The 21,435-nt window shown below is 47.3% G+C and overlaps 2 protein-coding genes across 3 annotated transcripts in view; one reads left to right on the plus strand and one right to left on the minus strand.

The window, feature by feature from the left end:
* The window catches only part of LOC111151765 (rhomboid like 3), a 47,321-nt gene extending 43,432 nt beyond the window's left edge, over positions 1-3,889 (plus strand). The window contains exons 8-9 of the mRNA XM_022509949.1: positions 446-506; positions 3,618-3,889. Of these exons, the coding sequence (XP_022365657.1) occupies positions 446-506; positions 3,618-3,889 (333 nt within the window). The remainder of the gene's footprint in view (positions 1-445; positions 507-3,617) is intronic.
* Positions 3,890-9,304: 5,415 nt separating this feature from the next.
* On the minus strand, positions 9,305-20,680 carry LOC111151719 (chromosome unknown C17orf75 homolog). Of its 2 annotated transcripts, none has more exons than XM_022509881.1 (10): positions 20,515-20,680; positions 19,729-19,809; positions 18,763-18,888; positions 17,438-17,581; positions 17,129-17,186; positions 14,859-14,978; positions 13,871-13,935; positions 13,368-13,504; positions 11,993-12,096; positions 9,305-11,458 (listed from the first exon to the last, which is right to left on the minus strand). In XM_022509881.1, exons 1-10 carry the CDS (start codon positions 20,652-20,654, stop codon positions 11,243-11,245), a joined length of 1,191 nt encoding a protein of 396 aa, XP_022365589.1. In that variant the 5' UTR covers positions 20,655-20,680; the 3' UTR covers positions 9,305-11,242. The 2 variants fall into 2 exon arrangements, with proteins under 2 accessions (XP_022365589.1, XP_022365590.1); XM_022509882.1 differs by having other exon boundaries at positions 14,859-14,973; positions 17,124-17,186.
* Positions 20,681-21,435: the final 755 nt, after the last annotated feature.

A 21,435-nucleotide genomic window follows, 5' to 3' on the forward strand; every position in this document is an offset into this window, starting at 1 on the left:
GAGAGAGAGAGAGAGAGAGAGGAGGAAGCAGGCTCCCTGCAGAGCAGAGAGCCCGATGCGGGACTCAATCCCAGGACCCTGAGATCATGACCTGAGCCGAAGGCAGAGGCTTAACCCACTGAGCCACCCAGGCGCCCAACTTTTTTTTTTTTTTTTTAAGATTTATTTATTTATTTGAGAGAGAGAGAGAGAGAGTGTAAGTGTGAGTCAGGGGAGGGGAAGAGGGAGAAAATCTTTAACCAGACTCCCTGGTGAGCCAGGAGCTCTGAAAAGGGGCTTGATCTCAAGACCATTGAGATCGTGACCTGAGCCCCAAAGCCAAGAGTCAGCCCGTGGAACCGCCTGAGCCACCCAGGCGCCCCAGTGTTGAGTTTTCGGAAGTCAGATCCATCGCTAGAGGTGTGGACCAGTCTGGAACTAATGGCCTTTTCTCCTTTTCCCCCAGAACTGGTCAGGCATGAAGTGTCAATTCAAGCTGCTGCGGATGGCCGTGGCCTTGATCTGCAGTAAGTGCGGGCCGGGCGGGCTGGGGGGGCGGAGCCTGCGCCAGGCCTGGAGGATAGCACGGGTGCCGCCCCGCCCTTGAGGCCTGGAGGATAGCACGGGTGCCGCCCCGCCCTTGAGGCCTTAGTGGTCAAGAAAAAAAGGCGAATGTGTCATCGAGTGTGACAAAGTTGGGATGGTATGAGAGCAGTCTGGCCCACTCGGCCACCACTTCACCTTTCTTAAACTGCGCATATTGACGCATACCGTGCCCTCGGAAAAGCATAGGATGGGTGTCCGGCCCGGTGACCAGCTCCCAGCTCAAGAAAAATAGCTTCTTTTTAAAATTTTTTATTTAAATGCAATTATTAAACATACAGTGTAGTATTAGTTTCAGAGGTAGAGGACAGTCATTCATCAGTTGCATATGACACCCAGTGCCCTCCTTAATGCCCATCACCTGGTGACCCCATCCCCCACCCTCCTTCCCTCCAGCAACCCTGTTTGTTCCCTGGAGTTAAGAGTCGCTTATGGACAAATAGCTTCTTAATAACCTTTTGGGTCATGGAGTCAGTCCTTTGAGATCTCCTGTTAGAAGCTAGAAACTCCTTCCCCAGATAAACCACGGGCGCGTGCACACACACACGCACACACGCACACACACACACACACACACACTCTGTTCAGCAGGTAAACAGACTAACTAATTCACAAACCCCCGTGTACAGGGTGTGATAGGCCCCTAGTTGGGAGAAGTCAGTTCTGCCTGCAGAGGTCATTTCGAGTGTCAAAGACAGCCAGGTGTTCACCACAGAGGCAAGATACAAGAGGACATTTCGGGCAGAGAGGCAGCAAGAACAGAGACCACAGGTGTGGGAAAGGGTCACGACCGTGGCTTGCCAAGGCAGCTGGCAAGACTGATGTGAGGTTTAGTACTGTGTGTGTTAGTGATCACAGGTAATTGGAGTCAGGTCACGAGGGCTTTAAAGGCAGAGAAAGGTTGGCCTTTATCCTGGATGCACTGGGAGGGCGCTGGAGGGCTTTAAACAGGAGAGTCAATGGCAGATTTGAGTTCACGAGACTATTCGTGGAGTCGCTGGAGGTGGGGAGTGAGACCAGAGGCTTTACAAGAGGCTCATTCTGAGGTGGGAGGAGGTAAGATGCCATGCAGGCAGAAAGAGAGGAGGGGACCCACGATCTCTCATTCAGTCTTCAGGACATGGTTGTAGAGAGGGTGTTTTCTGCAAGGCTAGATTTACAGGTAGACACTGGAGCTCATGTTCCTTGCCCATGGCCACCCAGCTGGAGGTGACAGAGGCCGAATTCAGAGCCTCCCGTGCTGTTTCTAATGCCCACACTTAAGCCAGGCTGGGCCGGAGCCCCTGGGCCATCTGTCCCCATCCACCTATGACCACATGGAAGAGGAAGGTGAGCCAGAAAAGCCACGGGCAGGGGGATGGGCATGTGCGGACCGCACTTCCATCCTCATGCACATCCCTTGCTCTGAAGCCCACAGACTCTTTGAGCCAGGGCAGTGGGGGACGGGGTGAGCATAGCTTCCCTGTCTGCTCAGACTCTGAGTTTGTGTGCAAGGAAAGGAGGAGAAGCTTGAGTCTTGATGTTTTGTTTATTTTTTTAAAAAAGATTTCATTTATTTATTTGACAGGTCACAAGTAGGCAGAAGGCAGGCGCGGGGGGGGGGGGGGGGGGGGGGGGGGGGGCGCGGCAGGGAAGGAGCAGGCTCCCTGCCGAGCAGAGAGCCCGATGAGGGGCTCTATCCCAGGACCCTGGATCATGACCCAAGCCGAAGGCAGAGGCCTCAACCCACTGAGCCACCCAGGCGCCCCATGTCTTGGTATTTAAAAAAAAATCCAATTCGAAGCATCATAAAAACTAGAATGCTGTTTTGGAGCAGGGGACCCGTGTCTTTCAGACCTCCTTTGTGGCCCCCAGGGCCTGCTCTGCAAAGGCTGAAGGATTGCCCAGGGCCTGGGCCTTAGTGCTCCCTGACTGCTCCTCTCCTGCCATCTATCGGCCATCCTTGGACTTGCAGGGCCCAGGCCAGAAGATTAGGCAAGCCCCAGGGAAAAGAACATCCTTGGAGGTTCTGGGTGTCCCCCCGGTGGCCACAGTGGAGAGAGACACGCTGGGTAATTAAATGGTAACTGACCAGGTACAGAATTCCCTGCAGAGGACTTTCTTTCACTTGTCAAATTTTGCCTTGGTTTCTGCATCTGCAAGATGGGGATAAGAATGCCTACCCCTAGTGTTCTTTGGTGGTGGGCCGTGAGATGGCTGTTTCCAAGCCCCTGTCCTTTGGAGAGTGCGTCCCATGGGACTGGCCGACCCAACAAGTTCAAGCGAGAATAATGAACTGGAGGATAGGATGGGGGCATTTTAGCAACTGTTAGGAGAGAAATTTCAGGATTTTGTTGCTGTCGTGTGTTCCCATTTCTTTTTTGCTCTTTTTTTCCCTCCATCCCTTTGTTCCAATCACAAAAGCACTGGTTCTGAGGGCTTTTCTAAGGGTTTTGAGAGAATACATGAAAACATTTTCCAAACTGTAACATGCTAGCACATATTGGAGTTATTAACGTTCCAACAGTGTAGCCTGGCACCCTACAAATGGGGAAACTGAGCCTCCCGTACTCAGGAACGCAGAGCCGTCAGGGTCTCTGGGTTTCTGCACAAGCTCTCCCCTCTGCCTGGACTTCTCTTCTTAGGGTCCTCTCTTGATAATCATGTCTCTGCTCCCACTTCCCGTCTCTAGGAAGAGCTTGCCTGATTCCCCAAACTAATGAATCCCCCCTCCTCACACCCAGCATTGATTTAAAATTACCTAATTTTTTTTTTTACCCCCTTTAGAATTTTTCTTACTGGAATTATCTGATGTGTGTAATTGATGCTGGTTGATTGACAGACCTGTAAGCCCTGGGGGAACAGGGGTTCATCTGTCTTTCACTCGTCTGTCTGCAGGGCAGAGAACAAACAGTGCTCAGCCTAGTGGGTAGTGAATGAATTCACGGGTGGATGGGGGAGTGGGTGGCTGGGCAGATGGATGGCGTGCGAGCCCTCTCCCTTCGCCCCTGCCCAGCGGCCCTGCTGTGACTCCCCTGTGCTTCCTTCCCTTGCAGTGAGCATGGAGTTCGGGCGGGCCGTGTGGCTCCGATTCCACCCATCGGCCTACCCTCCGTGCCCTCACCCGAGCTTTGTGGCGCACTTGGGTGGCGTGGCTGTGGGGATCACGCTGGGCGTGGTGGTCTTGAGGAACTATGAGCAGAGGCTACAGGACCAGTCCCTGTGGTGGATTTTTGTGACCATGTACATGGTCTTCGTTCTGTTCGCTGTCTTCTGGAACATCTTCGCCTACTCCCTGCTGGACTTAAAGCTGCCACCGCCTCCTTAAGGCACCGGGGGCCCGACGTCTGGGAGGGGAGGGCTGAGCTGCAGCAGGAAGGAGCACGTATGGACATTCTCGTTCTCAGCACCTGCTCCGTGAGGCCGGGGAGGACAGGACGAGAGACTGGGCCACGGTGAGGCTGGTGTTCAGGTTTGGACAGTGGGGCCTCTTTTCTGAAAGGCCCCTGCTGGATGAGTTGGATGCAGCTACTGTTTTTCTAGACTGTTCTGAGGACATCAGGCCAGGGTGAAGGCAGCCCTCCCCTGGGGCTCAGCTTGTTCCATGAGTTTAGGCGACGCCTCCCTTGTCACGGATTGACGGCAGCCCTCCTCCCTCTTCCTCGTCCTGAGATGTCAGGAGGATCCGAGCATTGGGTAGGGAGGCAGGCCCTTGTCCAGCTCAGAGGTACAGTCACAGGCCGGGGAGTGTCCGCTCTATAGCTGTTGGGTTTGGAGCTCTGGAGCGGAGGAGGGCCGTGTTGGGTTTTGGTGTAAGCAAGCCCAGGGTGCACTCCTGGTGCTGGGCACTGAGGCACGGCCTCTAGTGCTTGAGGCAGGCAGAGAAGGGAGATGCTGTAACTCCAGGCCTCACTCTTGCCCTTGGGGGTGTCCAGCGAGAGAAACGCAAGCAGGAGGGAATAAACTTCGTCCCAAATGCTACCCTAGGCAAGGCCCATGACCACCTTTGGATTTCTCCCTCCCTGTCCCCCAGATACTGACATCTCATCTCCCTGCCTCGGCATCCCAGGCCCCGCCTTGTTTTTAGCGCCTTTTCCTTCCCTTCCATTGCCCTGACCCTATATTGTGCCTCCCCTTTGGTCATGGGGACATTTGTGTGTGTGTATGTGTGTGTGTGTGGTTCAGTGTGTAAGGACACCCATGGGATGGGAGGAGAGGCCATGGAAAGAACGTGAGGCAAGTCAGAGACTGCAGAGAGGCCCTTGGGGGGCATGGCGGCGTGTGGAAGGATCTGCGTGAGAGGGGAAAAAGGCGCAGAGAGGTGGGACTCCTGAGGATCTGGCTTTCAGCAAAGCTACCCCCTTCTTTCCCATTCCTCATCCTTTCCAGGCATCTCCCTGAGAGCCACTGACCAGTGGGAGACTTGTCTGTGGTATGGGGGATGCTCAGGACGCCTCAGCCAGCCTTTGCCAAGTTCCCATCTTGTTTCCCTCTAGAATGACCTTCCTGTCTAAGATAGTTCTGTTTTCCTCAGGAGGGAAGGAGCTTTGGGGGTGTAGGAGAAGCTGGGGCAGGAATATTGAAGCCCTGCATCCATCGAGTAGGGAGGACAGGAGGCTGCAAAGAAATTCCAATTTAGAGGAAAGCGGCTTCTAGGGAATTGTTGGGTATTTGGAGGAGGGTCAGAGGGGAGGGCAGCCCCTACATGCAGAGGCTCAGAGCTTGGCAGGAACTGGCTATTGTCAGCTTCATTCCCCCGCCCCTGCAAGGCACAAGTGGGAAAATGAGGCTGAGGGAATGAGTTCTGAGCCGGAGCTGATATAGCCCCTGAGGAGAGGGGGAGGGGAGGATGGCCTTTGACAAAATGTGTGATTCCCTGTATACTGCTCTTGGAATTCCCAAGAACCGACAACCCAGAAAGACAACTCCAGTCCTGGAGGCAGAGGGAGTGTGTCCCTGCAGGGGTGAGAGCAGGAGCCTAGTCTGGAGTCAGCCGGGCCAGACAGCTAGGGGCTCTCGGGCCACTGTGGCTTCCTGTCCTCAGTGATCACATGTGAACGGGCAGGGTCTCCATGCAGCCACAGGCTACGCCAAGCCCTTCCCCGTCTTTGCCCGGTGCTAGACAGATTGTCTGGGTACCCCCACATGTCTCTCCTGAGGTCATGCTGCCCTTGGGCTGGCACGGCACTGAGGATGGCCAGGCCAATTGGGGGCTGAGCTGCGTCACCCCAAGGCGTCTTGTCTGTGTCCCGTGAGCCTGCCTCTGCCCCTAGGGAGGGAAGGGGGTAGCTGGAAGAGTCAGCTTCCTCAGAGAGGAGAACAAGTTGGAATAGGGGTCTCAGAGGACTTGGGTCAGGATGGAGAGGGGGGCCCTGGCCATGGGTTGCAGCCCCCTAACCCTGAGTAGTGCTGTTCCTCCCTGGAGGAGCAGAGGCACCCTGTGCCCTATGGGGAGGCAGGGCGTCGCTCTGCCCCCCACCCCCCTGCACCCGGTGTTCTGGGTTGTGGGTGGAGGGAGTAGAGAGTCTCTCCCACCTTCATCTGGTACAGCCTGGAGAGGGGTCTGCCTCTCGCAGGGGTGAGAAGACTGTGAACCAGAAGACTCTAGAAAGGCCCCAGAGAAGCACCCAGTTCCCTCAGGGCTGCAGATGGAAGTTTGCTACCAAGAAGGACTACCTAAGGCGGACATCCTACATGCCATCCTGTCTGAGATGCACCAAGCGACCCACCTGTCAGCAGGTCCCAAAGGAACCCAGAAGTTCTTTAGTCTGCTACACACCATACCTGTCCAACCATCAGCTCCAAACAGGGCCACCCACTGGGGCTCCACGGTCACTCCTCACAACCCAGGTCTCCAAACCAGGGCCAGAGATCATTGTCTGGTAAGAAAGGTTTCTGTTTTGGTGTCTGGCTTTCACCGCAGCCGGTCCATGCACCCTCACCCCGGCGCCCTGCCAGCACCGTCGTCCCCTTCACCCCTCCTTCCCCAGGCCCGTACAGCCACCGGCCCAGGGTGCCTCTTGGGGCTGTGGAGGGTGGCTGGCCTTCATCCACAGGATACAGAGACTGAAAGCTGGGGATTCCCCAAACAGCAGCCGGACTTGCTCGCTCGTTAAACGGAAGAGGAATCACAGAAACTAGGGAAGGGAAAACAGATCTTCAAAAGAGAAATTTGGCTTTAATGACACCATTAATCATTCATTTTTTTAATTAGGAAAAGCTCCCTAATGAGGTGTTTTTGCCAGCTAATAGGACTCTCCATTTCCACGAGGACCCTTCTTACCCAGAGGATTAGGGGAGTCATTGCTCACCAAGCCCAGATCTTCCCCCAGGGTCCAATTTCGTTTGCAAATAATGCAGATTCCCGGGTGCCGCGGAAGCCCTTTCCTGGAGTCCTTCATGCTGCTCCCAGGGCTGGCCAGAAAGCACCACACTCCTCTGCCTTAAAAAAACAGTGCCCAACATTGAATATCCACTCCACCCCCCCCACCCCCAGGACTTGAGTAAGTGGGAAACAAAAGGAAACACAAGCTGCAATGTTTGTTTCTAAATATTTTTGTATTGTGTACATTCTGTATATTTTGTTGTAACATATTATTTGAACACAGATTCCATTAAAGATTTTTTTTTTAAAGCCATCGGTGACTCAGGAAGTGGCCTGAAGGGCTAGCATTGGAGCCTGTTTCGTCTCGGTCTGGGTCGGGGAGGTGGGAGGCAGTGGGAAGCAGTGGTGCTGCGCTGGGCCTCTGATGGACATACGGCACAGCTCTGGGAGTCGGTGCGGGTGCTAGTGTTCCTAGCTCGGTGATTCTTAACCATTCTTGAATTACTGAACTCTTTGAGTGGTTGATGGAAGCTGTGTTTTCTCCTGCCCTAAAAATGCACAGATAGACAATTTTGTGTACAATGTGGAGGGGGGAGGTGGTGTGTGAATAAGGAAACTGGTCCGTGGCTTCAGGTCAGGAACTTCTCTGCCTGCTGTCCTGCTGGGCGCCCCATCTTGCTCTTCTCTAACCTATATTCTAATGGGAGATTAATATACTACTATCATTGGAATGATCTTTGAAATATCTAGGAACTTCCTTCTTTACCCCAGTAGTCTATTATTTAGGTCTTTCGAGGGGTAGTCAAAGCCTGAGGATCTTGAGGAAGGGATAGAAAGGTTCTCAGGGTAAAAGCATAGTTCGCAAACAGAAGAGGAGAACAAGAGGGGCGTAAATGCTTGGTGAGTTTAATAATCAAATGGGCTTCGAATGGACACAGTCTGAGAAAGTGAAGTTTTTTTCCCAGCTTTTCTAAACCGACGGCTGCGTACATGGGTTTGCTATTCATAACCGTTAAATTTCCTTGGGGGATTAAACCACCCTGTTAAACTGAGCATGGGAGCTGTTTCCCATAATGTTGTCACATCGGTTTCCTGTAGGTCATTGCAAAACAGTTCTAAAAGCTGCAGAAGGCATCCCAGAGCCAACTTAAGAGTACAGCTCAGGCTCAAGGTCAAAGAATTCGTTCCTGCTTCACATCCCCGGAGGGAAAATCGGGGCCCTGTCTGAGGCCCGGTGCACCCCCCAGTCAGTTCCAGGCTCCAGTAGCTGGGGCGCTTACGGGCCAGCTCCCTGGACAGCCAGAAGCTGTTTAGCTAGCTTTGCCTTTGGCTTCCTATCTCTTCCCCCTTAACTTTTCTGCTTCCTCCTTCCTACCAGAGCCTCTTTCTCCGATAACTTCGTGAGACAGTGAATAGGTAACCCTGAAGACGGTTTACGGATTACTTAGTATGTGCTGGGCATTGCATAAGGCATTTTCCATGGAAGATCCTCATTTAGTGCAGGGCTACTTGGTGTGAAATGGTATCAGTACACCCATGTTTACAAGAGGGGCAGGCTTAGAGAAGTGTAGTGACTCATGGGTACCTCGTGGCATAGATAGATTCGCACTGTGGTTCCCAAGTTCATGCTTTCACTCACCCCTCGGCTGTTTGTGTGGGACTTTCAGGGCACTAAACCTGTGGAAGGGCCAGGGCGTTCGTTTCAGGACCCAGTCTCACTGCATTAGTAAAGTAATGGACCTTGGAACATTGATTTGGTGCTCACTTAACAGGATCTCTGCTTTATCAGCCCTTCTAGAATAGTTTACAAGCAAATCCATAGCTATGAATTCATGGCCGCTCCCTATCACCACTGACTTCCGAAATCTAGCATTTATGCCAGCTCAGAATTATCTGAAGTCTGGGTCACATTTAGGAAGTTTAGCAGTTGCGGGACTGGAGCTGCCCTCTTACACCTCCAAGTAGAGGGACTTCATCGATGCCAGGGTGTGTGCGGGCGGGGGCGGATCTCCATCACTAAGAAGACACATGGTTAGGAAAACGTGGTCCTCATCTTGTTTCCCGGATGCCTGCAGGCTTTCCTAGCATCTGGTTTAAGTGCGTCTCTGGTGAAGGACAGGCGTTCTATCATGGTTAATAATGAATGAGAGTGAAGGGAAGTGATTTGGGTTATTGAGTTCTAGGTGTGTAACTTCCCTGGACAATGAATAAAACATCGTGATGGAAATTGCCCTCACACCCTTCCTGATGCCTCCTGCCAGGTGCCAAAAGGTGTTATTCCAGGAGGGGATGTGATTGTCTTCAACAGATTCCTTAGCATGACAAGTATGATCTCCCCCGCAAACTTGCCGCACCTTCATAAAAATGTCAGCTTGAGAATGGAGCTTGTTAAACAAAAATGACTCTTGATGAGAAGCTAGAGTGGTTTATTATTATGATTATTGTTACAAATATAATTACAATTAAACTGAGGCCATTTTTGATAACATGACAAACATATTTCCTGTGTGTAGAGCACACAAGTAATACATAAATGTATTCCACACGTGAACAAGTCCTTTTTAAAACTTTAAAAGTTAATACATTAGCTTATTAAAATTTGAATACAGTCCATGTTTCTGGTCATGAGCTCTTTGGGTTTCTTCTCATGGCCAACAGGATACTTGATTCCACGTCACCATTTTCTTCGCCTACAATAGTGATGGTTTGTCACAGACTTGTAAAATAAGACTATATGGTACACAGTGTACTGAGCCTGCATCACAAAATATATATTTAGAAGTTCATGTAAGGAATAGCTAATGAAACTTTGACTATATCCATAAATGGCTTGAAGCAGGTAATACATTACCTTAAAATGCCATTTACATCATGGACTATTGAATGAAACGTGAATTTGAAAATGAAAAATATGTTTTTTTGACTCCAAATGTTGATGTCCTAATGTTGTCTATTAAAAAATTGATTTCTAAATGAGCAACCAAGTACATTAGAAAAAGTCAGATTCAAGTGTAGTGCCTTGGAATTGCTTATTTCCCATAGTCATTCTGAATTTAATGCTATAAAAAATGCTATTTGGATTTTGTTTTCTACACTGCCTACAATCCAAGTTATTAAAATTTAAAACCATATGAGAGCCTTTATGAAGATCCTGAATTGTATTTCTCATTAAAGGAAAAGAAATGGCTTGGTGAGTCATGTCCCCAGACTTCTGTAGAAGAGAAAGCATAAGGCCATTGCCAGTCATTTTCAAAGTTAAAACTCAGCACTTATGTATAAGTTTAGGAGAGGATTTTTACGGGCTTGTGTTCCTCTGAGCATCCTGAGGGCAGTGAGAATAAGACTTCTGATCTTCTAAACAAAAATCATTATCAAATGGATTTATTAAAGAGCTTTGCAGAACAAACTGCCATCACAAGTGTAGCTACAACTGGCTTCCTTGGGAATTATAAATGGCTCTAGCTGAGGCCCCATTCAGTTGATTCAGAGTAAAACAATATGAGGCTTGTAACAAATGTACAAAAAACCCTAAAATCAATGAGTAACTTTGATATGAAGAATCTGTTCGCATTCTTTGTTACAGTTTGCTTGTAGAATTTAAGTACTTGGTTTCTTTTTTAACACTCTGTTGGGAAACTACAGCATTTTCGACATAAAAAGAGAAAAGAAAATACAGGCTCCTGGCAAGTAGCTGTGAACAAATGAATGAAGAAAGGGGCTGGGGGCCACTTTGGCAGTAGCTTTCTGTCAGAGATGTTTTGTCTTGAAGCTTATGCATCTATTTTTAAAGCTCATTTAATGCCTTACACACTCATGATTTGTGTATTGTCTTACAAGCTGGCTCTGTCATCCATGCAATAATCAGACAAAAAAGAAAATCTATCCAAGCACCCACAGGATGCACAGATCTGTCTCTGAAATGGTGTCACAGCACTGATCTGTCCTGAGACTAGGAGGACATTTTTTTTTTTTTTTAAAGAAGCTATAGTACATGGAGAAAGGAGTATGACAATTTTTCTGGGAGGAAAAATTGCTTAATACTGCAGCCAGCTCCTCAGAGAAGCCACAAAATTACCTTTCAAGACTTCTGAGCCTCAACCCCCTGAAGCCTGGAATTTATGGGGTCAGCAGTGCGCTAAAACGCCACGATTCTAACGACATCTAAGACTCAGTGAAAATGGTCCTTGGATTTTTATGTCTAAGTAAGTTAAATTTTAAAATTACAAAATGAAGACATCTAGAATGTGTTTGAAATAGTCTGAAGTAGCAATCCTATGGACAATTATAACGACCGCAGTTTCAAACACCAAGGCTTGAAGGTGCAACTTCACAATACAGTTATCTCAAAACATGTGATCAAAAGCTTTGAGCAAGAGCTTCTTTCATAAATTCTTCAAGGACAGCCACCACATTTTTGGCTTCGGGCATTTCTTCATGTTCCACTTTAACAATCTTCAAAAGGATATCTCCACTACCGCAGTTCTTTAGGAACATGTAACATTTAAACAAAGCATAATGATTCATTTCTGCCTGTCGGATAAATCTCTTCAAATTATTTGTGTCTTGTATGGCCTAGAAAAAAATTACCCAGTTAAATATGTGTTTAGTGAGATAATAATGAAGCCTGAAAAATTTCTCCTATCCAGCTGAGAGCTTGACATATGTTGCTGAGATGTTTGCTTTTTATTTTAAATATTTCCATCATTCTTAGGGCTAATATGCTTTGCCCTTGGGAGAACACAATTTCTTAAATACCTTTAAAATCACCTAAATAAAGTAACAACGCTCCTCCCCATCAGAATTTTGAACCTTAGGCATTGAACCATTTTTTTTTGGTGCTTTCCAACTAAGATACATCACAAATTAGAAGATAGTCCCAAGATACAAGAAAGCATTCAACCCAATTAATTGGAAATGCAATGATATATATGCAGAAGCTCCTGGAAAATATAAATAAAGTAAATGCCTTCTGGGGATTCTAGTTTTGAGAATGTCCTATTTAATAGACATCACAGCTGTAAAGCAGATTTGTTACTCTGTCATTGGTACTAACGGAAATTGAGACAAAAACGTTATGTGGCATTTGGCACGTAGCCAATTAATTACCTTTAGTTTAAAGTTCTCCAGTACTTGTCGAAAAAGAAAAGGGTTACCTCCTTCAGTGCCATTCAAAAAAGCCTGCATCCAGTCCTCACAAAACCGGTTGCTTCCTATGAAGTATTTTAGAAAAATTAAATAAATAAAACTGAAATCCTACCAATGCAAAGGTTCCCTCCTTACAAAGCATAAGACATTTATTTTCTATTCGTTATTTATTTATCTTTAATGGAGGTGTAACTGACATCCAACTTATTAGTTTCAGGTGTACACCACATGTATCCATTGTGATTTTCTTTCTTTCTTGGTAAAAACATTTACACTGTATTTTTTTTAAAGATTATTTATTTGAGAGCGAGACAGAAAGAGCCAGCACATACAAGTGGGGTGAGTGGCAGAGTGAGACTAAGAGAATCTCAAGCAGACTCCCCACTGAGTGAGAAGCTGGACACAGGGCTTGATCTCATGACCTTGAGATCATGACCTGAGCCAAAATCAAGAGTCAGACGCTCAACCGACTGAGCCACTGAAGTGCCCCACTTAAGAGTGAATTATTTAAGAGTTCTGTAATGGTTTAAAAAAATAGTCTATTTACCACCTGGCTAAGAAATACCAAATGGTTGAAGCCCTGAGTTGTGTCTTCCCCATCATATCCCCCTCCTTTCCCATCAGAAAGGATTATCATTCCCACATATTTCTTTCAACTTTTGTCAATTTTTAAAAAAATATCTCTAAGGCCTTTATAGTATTACTTTACGTATGTTAAACTTAATGTGTTTTTCTTTAATGGCTCTTTGACTAAATAGTATGCTTCTGAGCTAGTCCGTGCATTTTCGCTGCTATATGGGACTCTACTGTATGACTACAGCAGTTTTTCAGTTTTCTTCTTTTTTTTTTTATTTTAAAGATTTTATTTATTTATCTGACAGACAGAGATCACAAATAAGCAGAGAGGCAGGTGGGGAGGTGGGGAAGCAGGCTCCCCGCCGAGCAGAGAGCCCGATGTAGGACTCGATGCCAGGACCCTGAGATCATGACCTGAGCCAAAGGCAGAGGCTTAACCCACAGAGCCACCCAGGCATCCCAGTTTTTCAGTTTTCTTGATGATAGACATTTTCTTCCATTCTTTGCTATTTAAAACAATGCCTTTCTGAATATTTCTGTACTTGTCTCCTTACATACACATACAAGAGCTTCTCTATATACATAGGAGTGGAACTGCTAGGCATGATGGGATTTCTGTGGTTCTAGAATTGATACTGTTTTTGGTGAGTGTGAGATAAACAGATACAAGTGTACAAGGCAAGGGGGATAAGTTTGTATGATGTGTTCTCAGGGCAAAAATAGACTCCCACCAGGAAGGCTGCCTCGGGCTATGGCTCACCTGCATTGTAGAACTGAGGCTGGGAGTCGCTGCAATCGATGACCACAGGTTTATGCGGCTCCTCGGTCATGGCCATGCACAAGGACGTCATGGTGCCTTCATGAATAAGGCCTTGAAGACTGGCCACACTCAGAAACCTGCCACATACACAAGTTCTTTTCCACACACAGTATTGCAGGGTAGGGAGGAGAGAACAAATTCATTCTGCACTGGGTGGGAGGTTTGAAAATGTAGTATCAGGCTTGCTGTGGAGAAGGTTCCCTCCTTACAAAACTTTTTTTTTTTTTTTTAAGATTTTTTAAAAATATTTTATTTATTTGACAGACAGAGATCACAGTCAGGGAGAGAGGCAGTCAGGGAGAGAGGAGGAAACAGGCTCCCTGCCCAGCAGAGAGCCCGATGCAGGGCTTGATCCCAGGACCCTGGGATCATGACCTGAGCTGATGGCAGAGGCTTTAACCCACTGAGCCACCCAGGCACCCCACTACAAAACTCTTCTTTACCTGTTAATGTCTCTCTTTGTCTTTTCATCTGATTCTTTAACTTCAACAGGAGTATAACTCAGAGCCTATGGGAGAAAAATAAAGCCTAATAGATACAGGGATTCTACTTTTCCTTATGGAGCAGCTACTCGACAGTAAAAGTCAGCTTCCCCAATCAGCACCACACTGGACCATTCTTGACGGGCACTACCCAGTGCTCTCCAGAGCCTTGTTCAGTGGCTGCCCAATGACAGCCTAAAACCTGGCTTTATCACCCTGGTCTCATGGGACCATCCAGTTGCAGCTGAATTTACCCACCACATATTTAAATAAAAGCCTGTCCATGTACTCTAGCCTTCCCCCATTGTCTGAATTATTTTTGTGAATTTTTCATTTTTTATCCGGACATTTTTTTTTTTTAAAGTAATCTCTACCCACAATGTGTCGCTTGCACTCATGACCCCAAGATAAAGAGTTGCATGGTTTACTGATTGAGCCAGCCAGACACCCGTCTCTGGACTTTTTATATAGTTAAAATTCACTTCGGGTTTTTGTTTTCCTTCTCAAATTGTTTTGGAAATTATGCCTCTCCCAGATCACTTCAAAAGTATTATTTTAAAATGTTTTATCCTAGGGGCACCCGGCTGGCTCAGTTGGTTAAGGGTCAGACTCTTGATCTCAATTCAGGTCTCGCTCTCAGGGTTATGAGTTCAAGCCCTGCTCAAGCTGCGCATGGAGCCTACTTTAAAAAAATAATAATAATGTTTTACCCTATTGGGAAGATTTAGTATTTGCAATTCTACCTGAGTAATGGAACTTTCTAGATCTCAGTAAACAGAACGTGGTCTATTCTGATTACAAGCATAGTTTGAATGAATATTCAGCGGCGAGGGGGAATATGTGTATGTTCAGGTGTTCAGAGTGTTGAGAGAAAGTGAGTATGTCTTTAATCAAACTCTGCCAAAGTGACTCTCTATTAAAGAAATGCTTTTGTTTAGGCAATACTTACAGCATGTAGCAGAAAGGTAAGCTTCTCCTGAAAGAGAAGAACCACCCTTTGGATTGGGCATACAACATCCTCAAACCAGCTGCTCAGGTAGGATTTTATGTGGTTCTCCAGGCCTCTTTCCTAGATCAAGAAAGAATGTCATTGCCTTTAATATAAGCATTCATTTTAGTAGACTTAACATTTTCTTCTTGATATTCTTGACGATGAAGAACTAAGGATAGGGTGCCTGGGTGGCTCAGTCAGCTGAGTGTCTGCCTTTGGCTCAGGTCATGATCCCAGGGTCCTGGGATTGAGCCCTACATCGGGCTCCCTGCTCGGTGGGGATTCTGCTTTGCCCTCCCCCTCTGCTTCTGTTCCTGTTCATTTTCTCTCTCTCCCTCCCAAATAAATAAATAAATAAATAAAATCTTTAAAAGAGAAAAAAAAAAAAAGCGGCGCCTGGGTGGCTCAGCGGGATAAAAGAGAAAAAAAAAGTGAGGATAGACACTTCCTTTTTTTAAGCTAACACCACCGACTCAAGGAATTGTGATACAACTTTCGTGAACAGAGTGGGGATTAATTCTCCACTGAAATTCTTAAAAACACACTTAGAGGTATATTACATAAAATAAAGAGACAGAAATAGTAGAGTTCCATGCAATTTCTTTGCTGGGAAAAGCTGGGCATTTACATGTCCATCTCCCCCTACCATACTGTGTGTACTCACTGGAGATTTTTTTTTTTTTTTAAGATTTTATTTATTTATTTGACAGACGGAGACCACAAGTAGGCAGGAGCTTAACCCATTGAGCCACCCAGGTGCCCCTGGAGATATATATATATATATATTTTAAGATTTTATTTATTTATTTGACAGAGATCACAAGAGAGGCAGGCAGAGAGAGAGAGAGGAGGAGGAAGCAGGCTCCTCACCGAGCAGAGAGCCGGATGCAGGACTAGATCCCAAGACCCTGGGATCATGACCTGAGCCGAAGGCAGAGGCTTAACCCAGTGAGCCACCCAGGCGCCCTGGAGATATTTTTTTTTTTTTAAGATTTTCTTTTTAAGTGATCTCTACACTCAAAGCGGGGATCGAACTCACAACCCTGAGATCAAGAATTGCATGCTCTACCAACTGAGCCAGCCAGGTGCCCAAGGAAATATTCTCTTAATAATCTCTATCACCCCAGCCCTTGGCAGTACCTGAAACATCCATGCATGAGCTTATAGAGGACCTGCTACATGGCTGAAGGAGTGAGACAGCTCACTCACATTCAAATAGGATCAGAGAAGGACACACCCTAATTCATCAAAGCACTCCAGCCCACTCCAGCTGTCAGACATGCTGCCACGATTGCTGCCATGAGCACACCTGGCTTTCTAGGCTATGCAGCTCACTGGGGACCAGTAGAAGAGCTCTACTCTGGGAGAGCAGCTCCCCCTAGACTCATTTCCCTGGCTCACTCCTATGCTAGCCTTTTTTCTCCCACAGAATCTTGTAAGCACATGACAAGTAAAAGGAATTGATACCACATGTAATGGGTAGTAAAGTTAGAAGAGTTACGACTTAACAACTACTACACGCTGAATGTGTAGTTTTTTAAAGGTATGGGTAATTCAATCAATATGGATGTGACTAGTTTGCAAAAGATCGACTAATTAAAAAATGGAAATTTTCTACAAATCTTTGATGTTGGTTCAAGGACAGTCATACCATTGTATAGCATGTCTTTGGTGCCAGAGGCTCCGCGGACATTAATTCTGACCAGAACCTAAGTCGTATGTGCCTAGAAATCAGGAAAAGAGCATCCTCTTTCTCACTTGGCATGTTACTACATACCCTGAATTGAATGGAATCAATTTTTCCCGGATACAAAACATTAGAAGCAGTCTTGTGAAACTTAGAGCACTTACAGGACTATGTTCCCTGCTTCCCTTAACCAGCACCCTCCTATTAGCCCACAAAGCAGTACATTTTTAGAATTGGAGTGTCTTTGTGTCCACCTGTGTGATTTTTTTTTTTTTTTTTTAGATTTTATTTACTTATCTGATAGGCAAATCACAAGTAGGCAGAGAGGAAGGCAGGGAGAGGTGGAAGCAGGCTCCCTGCTGAGCAGAGAGCCCGATTCGGGGCTCGATCCCAGGACCCTGGGACCATGACCTGAGCCGAAGGCAGAGGCTTTAACCCATTGAGCCACCCAGGCGCCCTACACCTGTGTGATTTAATAAGTAGAGCAGTTACACTGTGTTTATCCTCTCAGTCTTACCAATTAAATCTTCGATCACCTTACCTCACGGTTCATGTCATTTTTCAGCCCTTGAATATACTTGTCCAGTTCAAGCCTGAAAGTACGTTCTTAAGGAAGCAATATAAAGGGTGCATCAGGACAGTGTTTTATCTCTCAATAGGATACATAAAATCTTTCAAATGATGCAAACTGTAAATTAAAACATGCCAGGACAAACTGGTTGTATGAAGGTATGAAATGAAGTAAATAGAGAAGGGGTAGAAAAGCTCTTTGGAGGTTGGTAGTAATACTCCTCCTCCTGGCTTCCCATGTTTTCCTTCCTGATATCCTCGAAGACCAAAGAAAGGATATAGCTCAAGTCCTTTTTCAGACCCTCCTAAAAAACAGACCACATACTCTGAAGCGTTATGTTCATAGTCCACTGTTGCTGCTTCAGGAAGCAGTTTTTCTTGCTGGAAAAGACAGTAATAACAACCGACCCGGGATTCTGGAATCCTAGAAAAGACAAGACAGTGAAATGTATTATTGTGTTAACTTGTGCATCTAGTTTTTTTTTTTTTTTTTTTGAAAACACCATTTATAGATTTTATTTATTTATTTATTTATTTATTTATTTATTTATTTGACAGAGATCACAAGTAGGCAGAGAGGCAGGCAGAGAGAGAGGAGGAAGCAGGCTCCCTGCTGAGCAGAGAGCCTGATGCGGGGCTCGATCCCAGGACTCTGGGATCATGACCTGAGCTGAAGGGAGAGGTTTTAACCCACTGAGCCACCCAGGTGCCCCTCGTGCATCTAGTTTTATGGACTGCTCCAAGCCCTGGTCATCTTCATTTGGCAATACTGTTCAATTGCAAACTAGGTCAGAACCTCCTAGACTTCTCCTTGGTTTGCTTGAAACAGCAGAGGAAAGCTGTTTTTAGCGAAAGCAGCGCCTGGAATTTCAAACGTGCCATTTCTTTGAGTTCTCCTCTCTTACGTGAAAAACTCGTGCAAATCTTATTCTCATTCATAGTGTATCCACGTTTACATAAATATAAGCATGTTCTCTTTCCCCCCCGAAGCTTCACAGATCGCTGAAGCTCCAAGCAGATGTGACATGTTAATCCTGGGGCTTTATCTTTTGGCTGTGGCTTCATACTCCTGAGGGGACTTGATGGCAAAACCATACTTCTAAAGTGAACTACAATCAAGGGGTATGATGGAAAGATGGCTAAAGTCAATGGAGGACACCTGTGACTAAGCCTGAACTCCATCAATGTGACCAGCTTTTTGACCTTAATGTCTTCTTCTTTTTTTTTTTTTTTAATCTTCATGTCTTCTAGTTTATTTGCTCATCTAAAAATGGAAGTAAGAGTATCTGCTCTATGGCCCCTTTGTAGAGAGAATGGCATCAAAGTTTGTGCAAGCACTTTACCAACTGTAAAGTATGCACTTTTCATTTTGGTAATGAACTCATTGTCTCAAGTACAAAACTAAATAAGTACGCTTAGGTGGCAGAGTCTGCCATTCACCGAATTCCATTCCACAAATGTGTGTGTGAGACCCAGCGCTCAGGCTGCCAGAGAACAAAGGCCAGCTTGGCAAGCCTAGTAGGACCTGATCTTTTGCAATTTCTCCTTCCTTCTCATATTCAGCTCAGATATAAAAATTCCAGACACAGCACATTTTACACTTACCTCAGCTCCACAGATGCAACATTACCCAGCCCTTCAAAGACTGCTCCCTTAGAAAGACGCTTAGCAATGAAACTGCGCAGCTCTGGTTCCACTTCCGATGGCAGATTAGTATCCACTAAGGAAAGGCTTGACAAATGAGACATACACATTCCTTATCAGTGGACTATACATTCACACCTCGTAAGTCAGAATATTACTAACAGCCGAATCTCTTTAAGGGTTTGACAAAGCTTTTTATAGGACTCCTGTTGGGGAGGCTTCTAGATGTGTATGTCCCCAGGTATGATCTACCTCCTTGAACAGTTTAAAATAGTCCTATCTTCCCAGCTCATTCTCTCTAGTATTATGACTCCACCGGGGCCCCTAATCCCCTGACCTTACCTCCTTTTCACGGTACCATCACACTATTAAGACACCTAAAAAATTCCTTAAATCATCCATCATCCAGTCAGTGGACATATTGTTGTATTATACCCTACTTAGCATCAAGTGCTAAGGTTCATTCATTCATTTACTAAATATGTACTAAACGTCTCCCCTAGTATCTCTCAGTGTGCTAGGTAGGTAGACATCAATGAACCAAAGAGACAAAAATCTCTGCTGTCCTGGAGTTTACATTCCAGTGTGTAGCAATGCAGCTCTGAAAGGAAACTGAAGGCAGGGAAAAGGAGCATTTTAGATTTCTTTATACTCATATGACGTTGAATATTTAATGCAGTTCCAATCAAGGAACTAAGATCTACTGCTTCTGGCTAATCACCAGGGGCACTACGGGTATTTGGATCTGCCCAGCCTTGAATGAATGAAGGAAGGAGGAAATCCAGATGCAGTTCCTAGGGGACAGGTGGGCTCGGTGGTTTGAGTCGGGGAAAGCTGAAGGGAAATAAGGTACGCACTATTATCTACAAGACAGAGACGCACAGAAGATAAAAGCACACACGTGGGTTAGGGGCGAGCTGTGTTTACCTGAAATCATCACCAGAGGGCGTTTCTGCATTTGTGCCGCTTGGGCTTCCATCGTCACTGTCCCCTCGCTGTTGCGCCAATCTGCACATCACAAAAGCAATGCCGCTATGAGTTATGGGCTCTAACTCAAGCGCGGTATGGCCCCCTCCCCGCTGGCAAGCAGGGTGGGAGGGTACAGTCCACTGAAAATGCTGCAAGTTAGAAGGGCGTCGATCCTCCACTGCCTACCCTAATGACAGGGAGAACCCATGCAACGGTGCGGACAAGAGCCCCTTCTCTCTCCAGGCCTTCTAAGGGGTGGAAGAAAGGCTAAATTAAACATCGACAAGAGTCGAGGGAATTTCCTCTAAAAACCAGACTTTCCAGGGTCAAGAGAGCCCCAGGAGTGTCTGCCCCGACCGAGGAAAAGGGGGCAGCGAGAACAGAGGACAATCAGAGGGTGGGGTGGAAGTGTGGATGCGTGGGGCTAATGGGAGAAAGTGGGGCGGTACTGACAAGAAGGACGGGGTGGAAACTGACATTAATGAGTGGCCGAGGCGCTGCGCCAAACGAGGGCAGGGGCGACAGGAAGGGGCTGAGAAGTCGAGAGGGACAGTTGGAGCGCAGAGGCTTAGGAGGGGCAAAGTCCAGGCCGGTGGCCCTTAAGAACGGCGTGAGGCCAGGGGGCCCTTAGGGCCAGAGACTATACAGCTGGGAGAGGGGGAGGTCTTTGCGAGCGACCGGGGTTGGGATGCGGGGCCCGGCGGCAGGGCCGGGGAGGGACCACAGGGACGCTGGGTGCTGCACCTGCTTCCGCGGTAGCTGTAGAGACAATAGTGGCTGCTGGGTGGCGGCTCGAGTCTCCGCTCCTCCGCGGAGCCTCCCTCCTCGCTGCTCTCTAGCTCCTTTTCATCCCCATCCAGAGATTCCTGCAAGGAGGGAAGCATCGCGGCGGCGGCGGCCTCCGAGCGGCCCTGTGTTCCCGCCAAACCGCTCCCCCGCTGCCGTACAGTCCTCCCAGGCCGGGCTCGTGCGGCTCCAAGCCTTCGTTCACCTGCGTTCCGCCGGTTTCCCGGAGTCCGGGAAGCTGGCGGCCCAGGGCGGGGGCGCTTTACTCCCCGCAGGGGCTAGTAGGCGCGCCAAATTACCTCCCGCGACTCTTTTACCGTTTCTCTTTTGACTCTCTTTTCTCCTCTGGCTATCGTCTAAGACGTCCAGGAGACGTAATAAACATGGTACAATTAGCTAGCCACCTGGGAAGGGATGAATGGGCCCTCCAGCTACTCTTCAAGTGCGTGGACACTTACTCATGTGCACCAGATTGATAAAAGATATAAAAATTTATTTTTAGGGGCGCCTGGGTGGCTTAGAGGGTTGGGCGTCTGTCTGCCTTCGGCTCAGGTCACGATCCCAGGATGCTGGGATTTTGAGCCCCCCATCTGCTTCCCTGCCTTGCGGAGAGCCTGCTTCTCTCCCTCTCTCTCTACTTGCCCCTCCTCCTGCTTGTGCTTTCCTTCTGTCAGAGAGAGCACGCAGAAGCAGAGAGAGGGACAGAGGGAGAGGGAGACAAGCCGGGACTCCCTGCCCAGTGAGGAGCCCGACCCCTGGACTGACCCTAGGACCCCAAGATCATGATTTGAGCCAAAATCAAGAGTCAGAGGCCAAACTGACTGAGCTACCTGGGTGCCCCAAATGATATGACTTTAAAATGCCCACTTCCAGGTAAGA

This window comes from Enhydra lutris, unplaced genomic scaffold (genome assembly GCF_002288905.1).
Source record: "Enhydra lutris kenyoni isolate GAN:26980312 unplaced genomic scaffold, ASM228890v2 scaffoldscaffold26, whole genome shotgun sequence".
In the NCBI taxonomy this organism is placed as follows: Eukaryota; Metazoa; Chordata; class Mammalia; order Carnivora; family Mustelidae; genus Enhydra; species Enhydra lutris.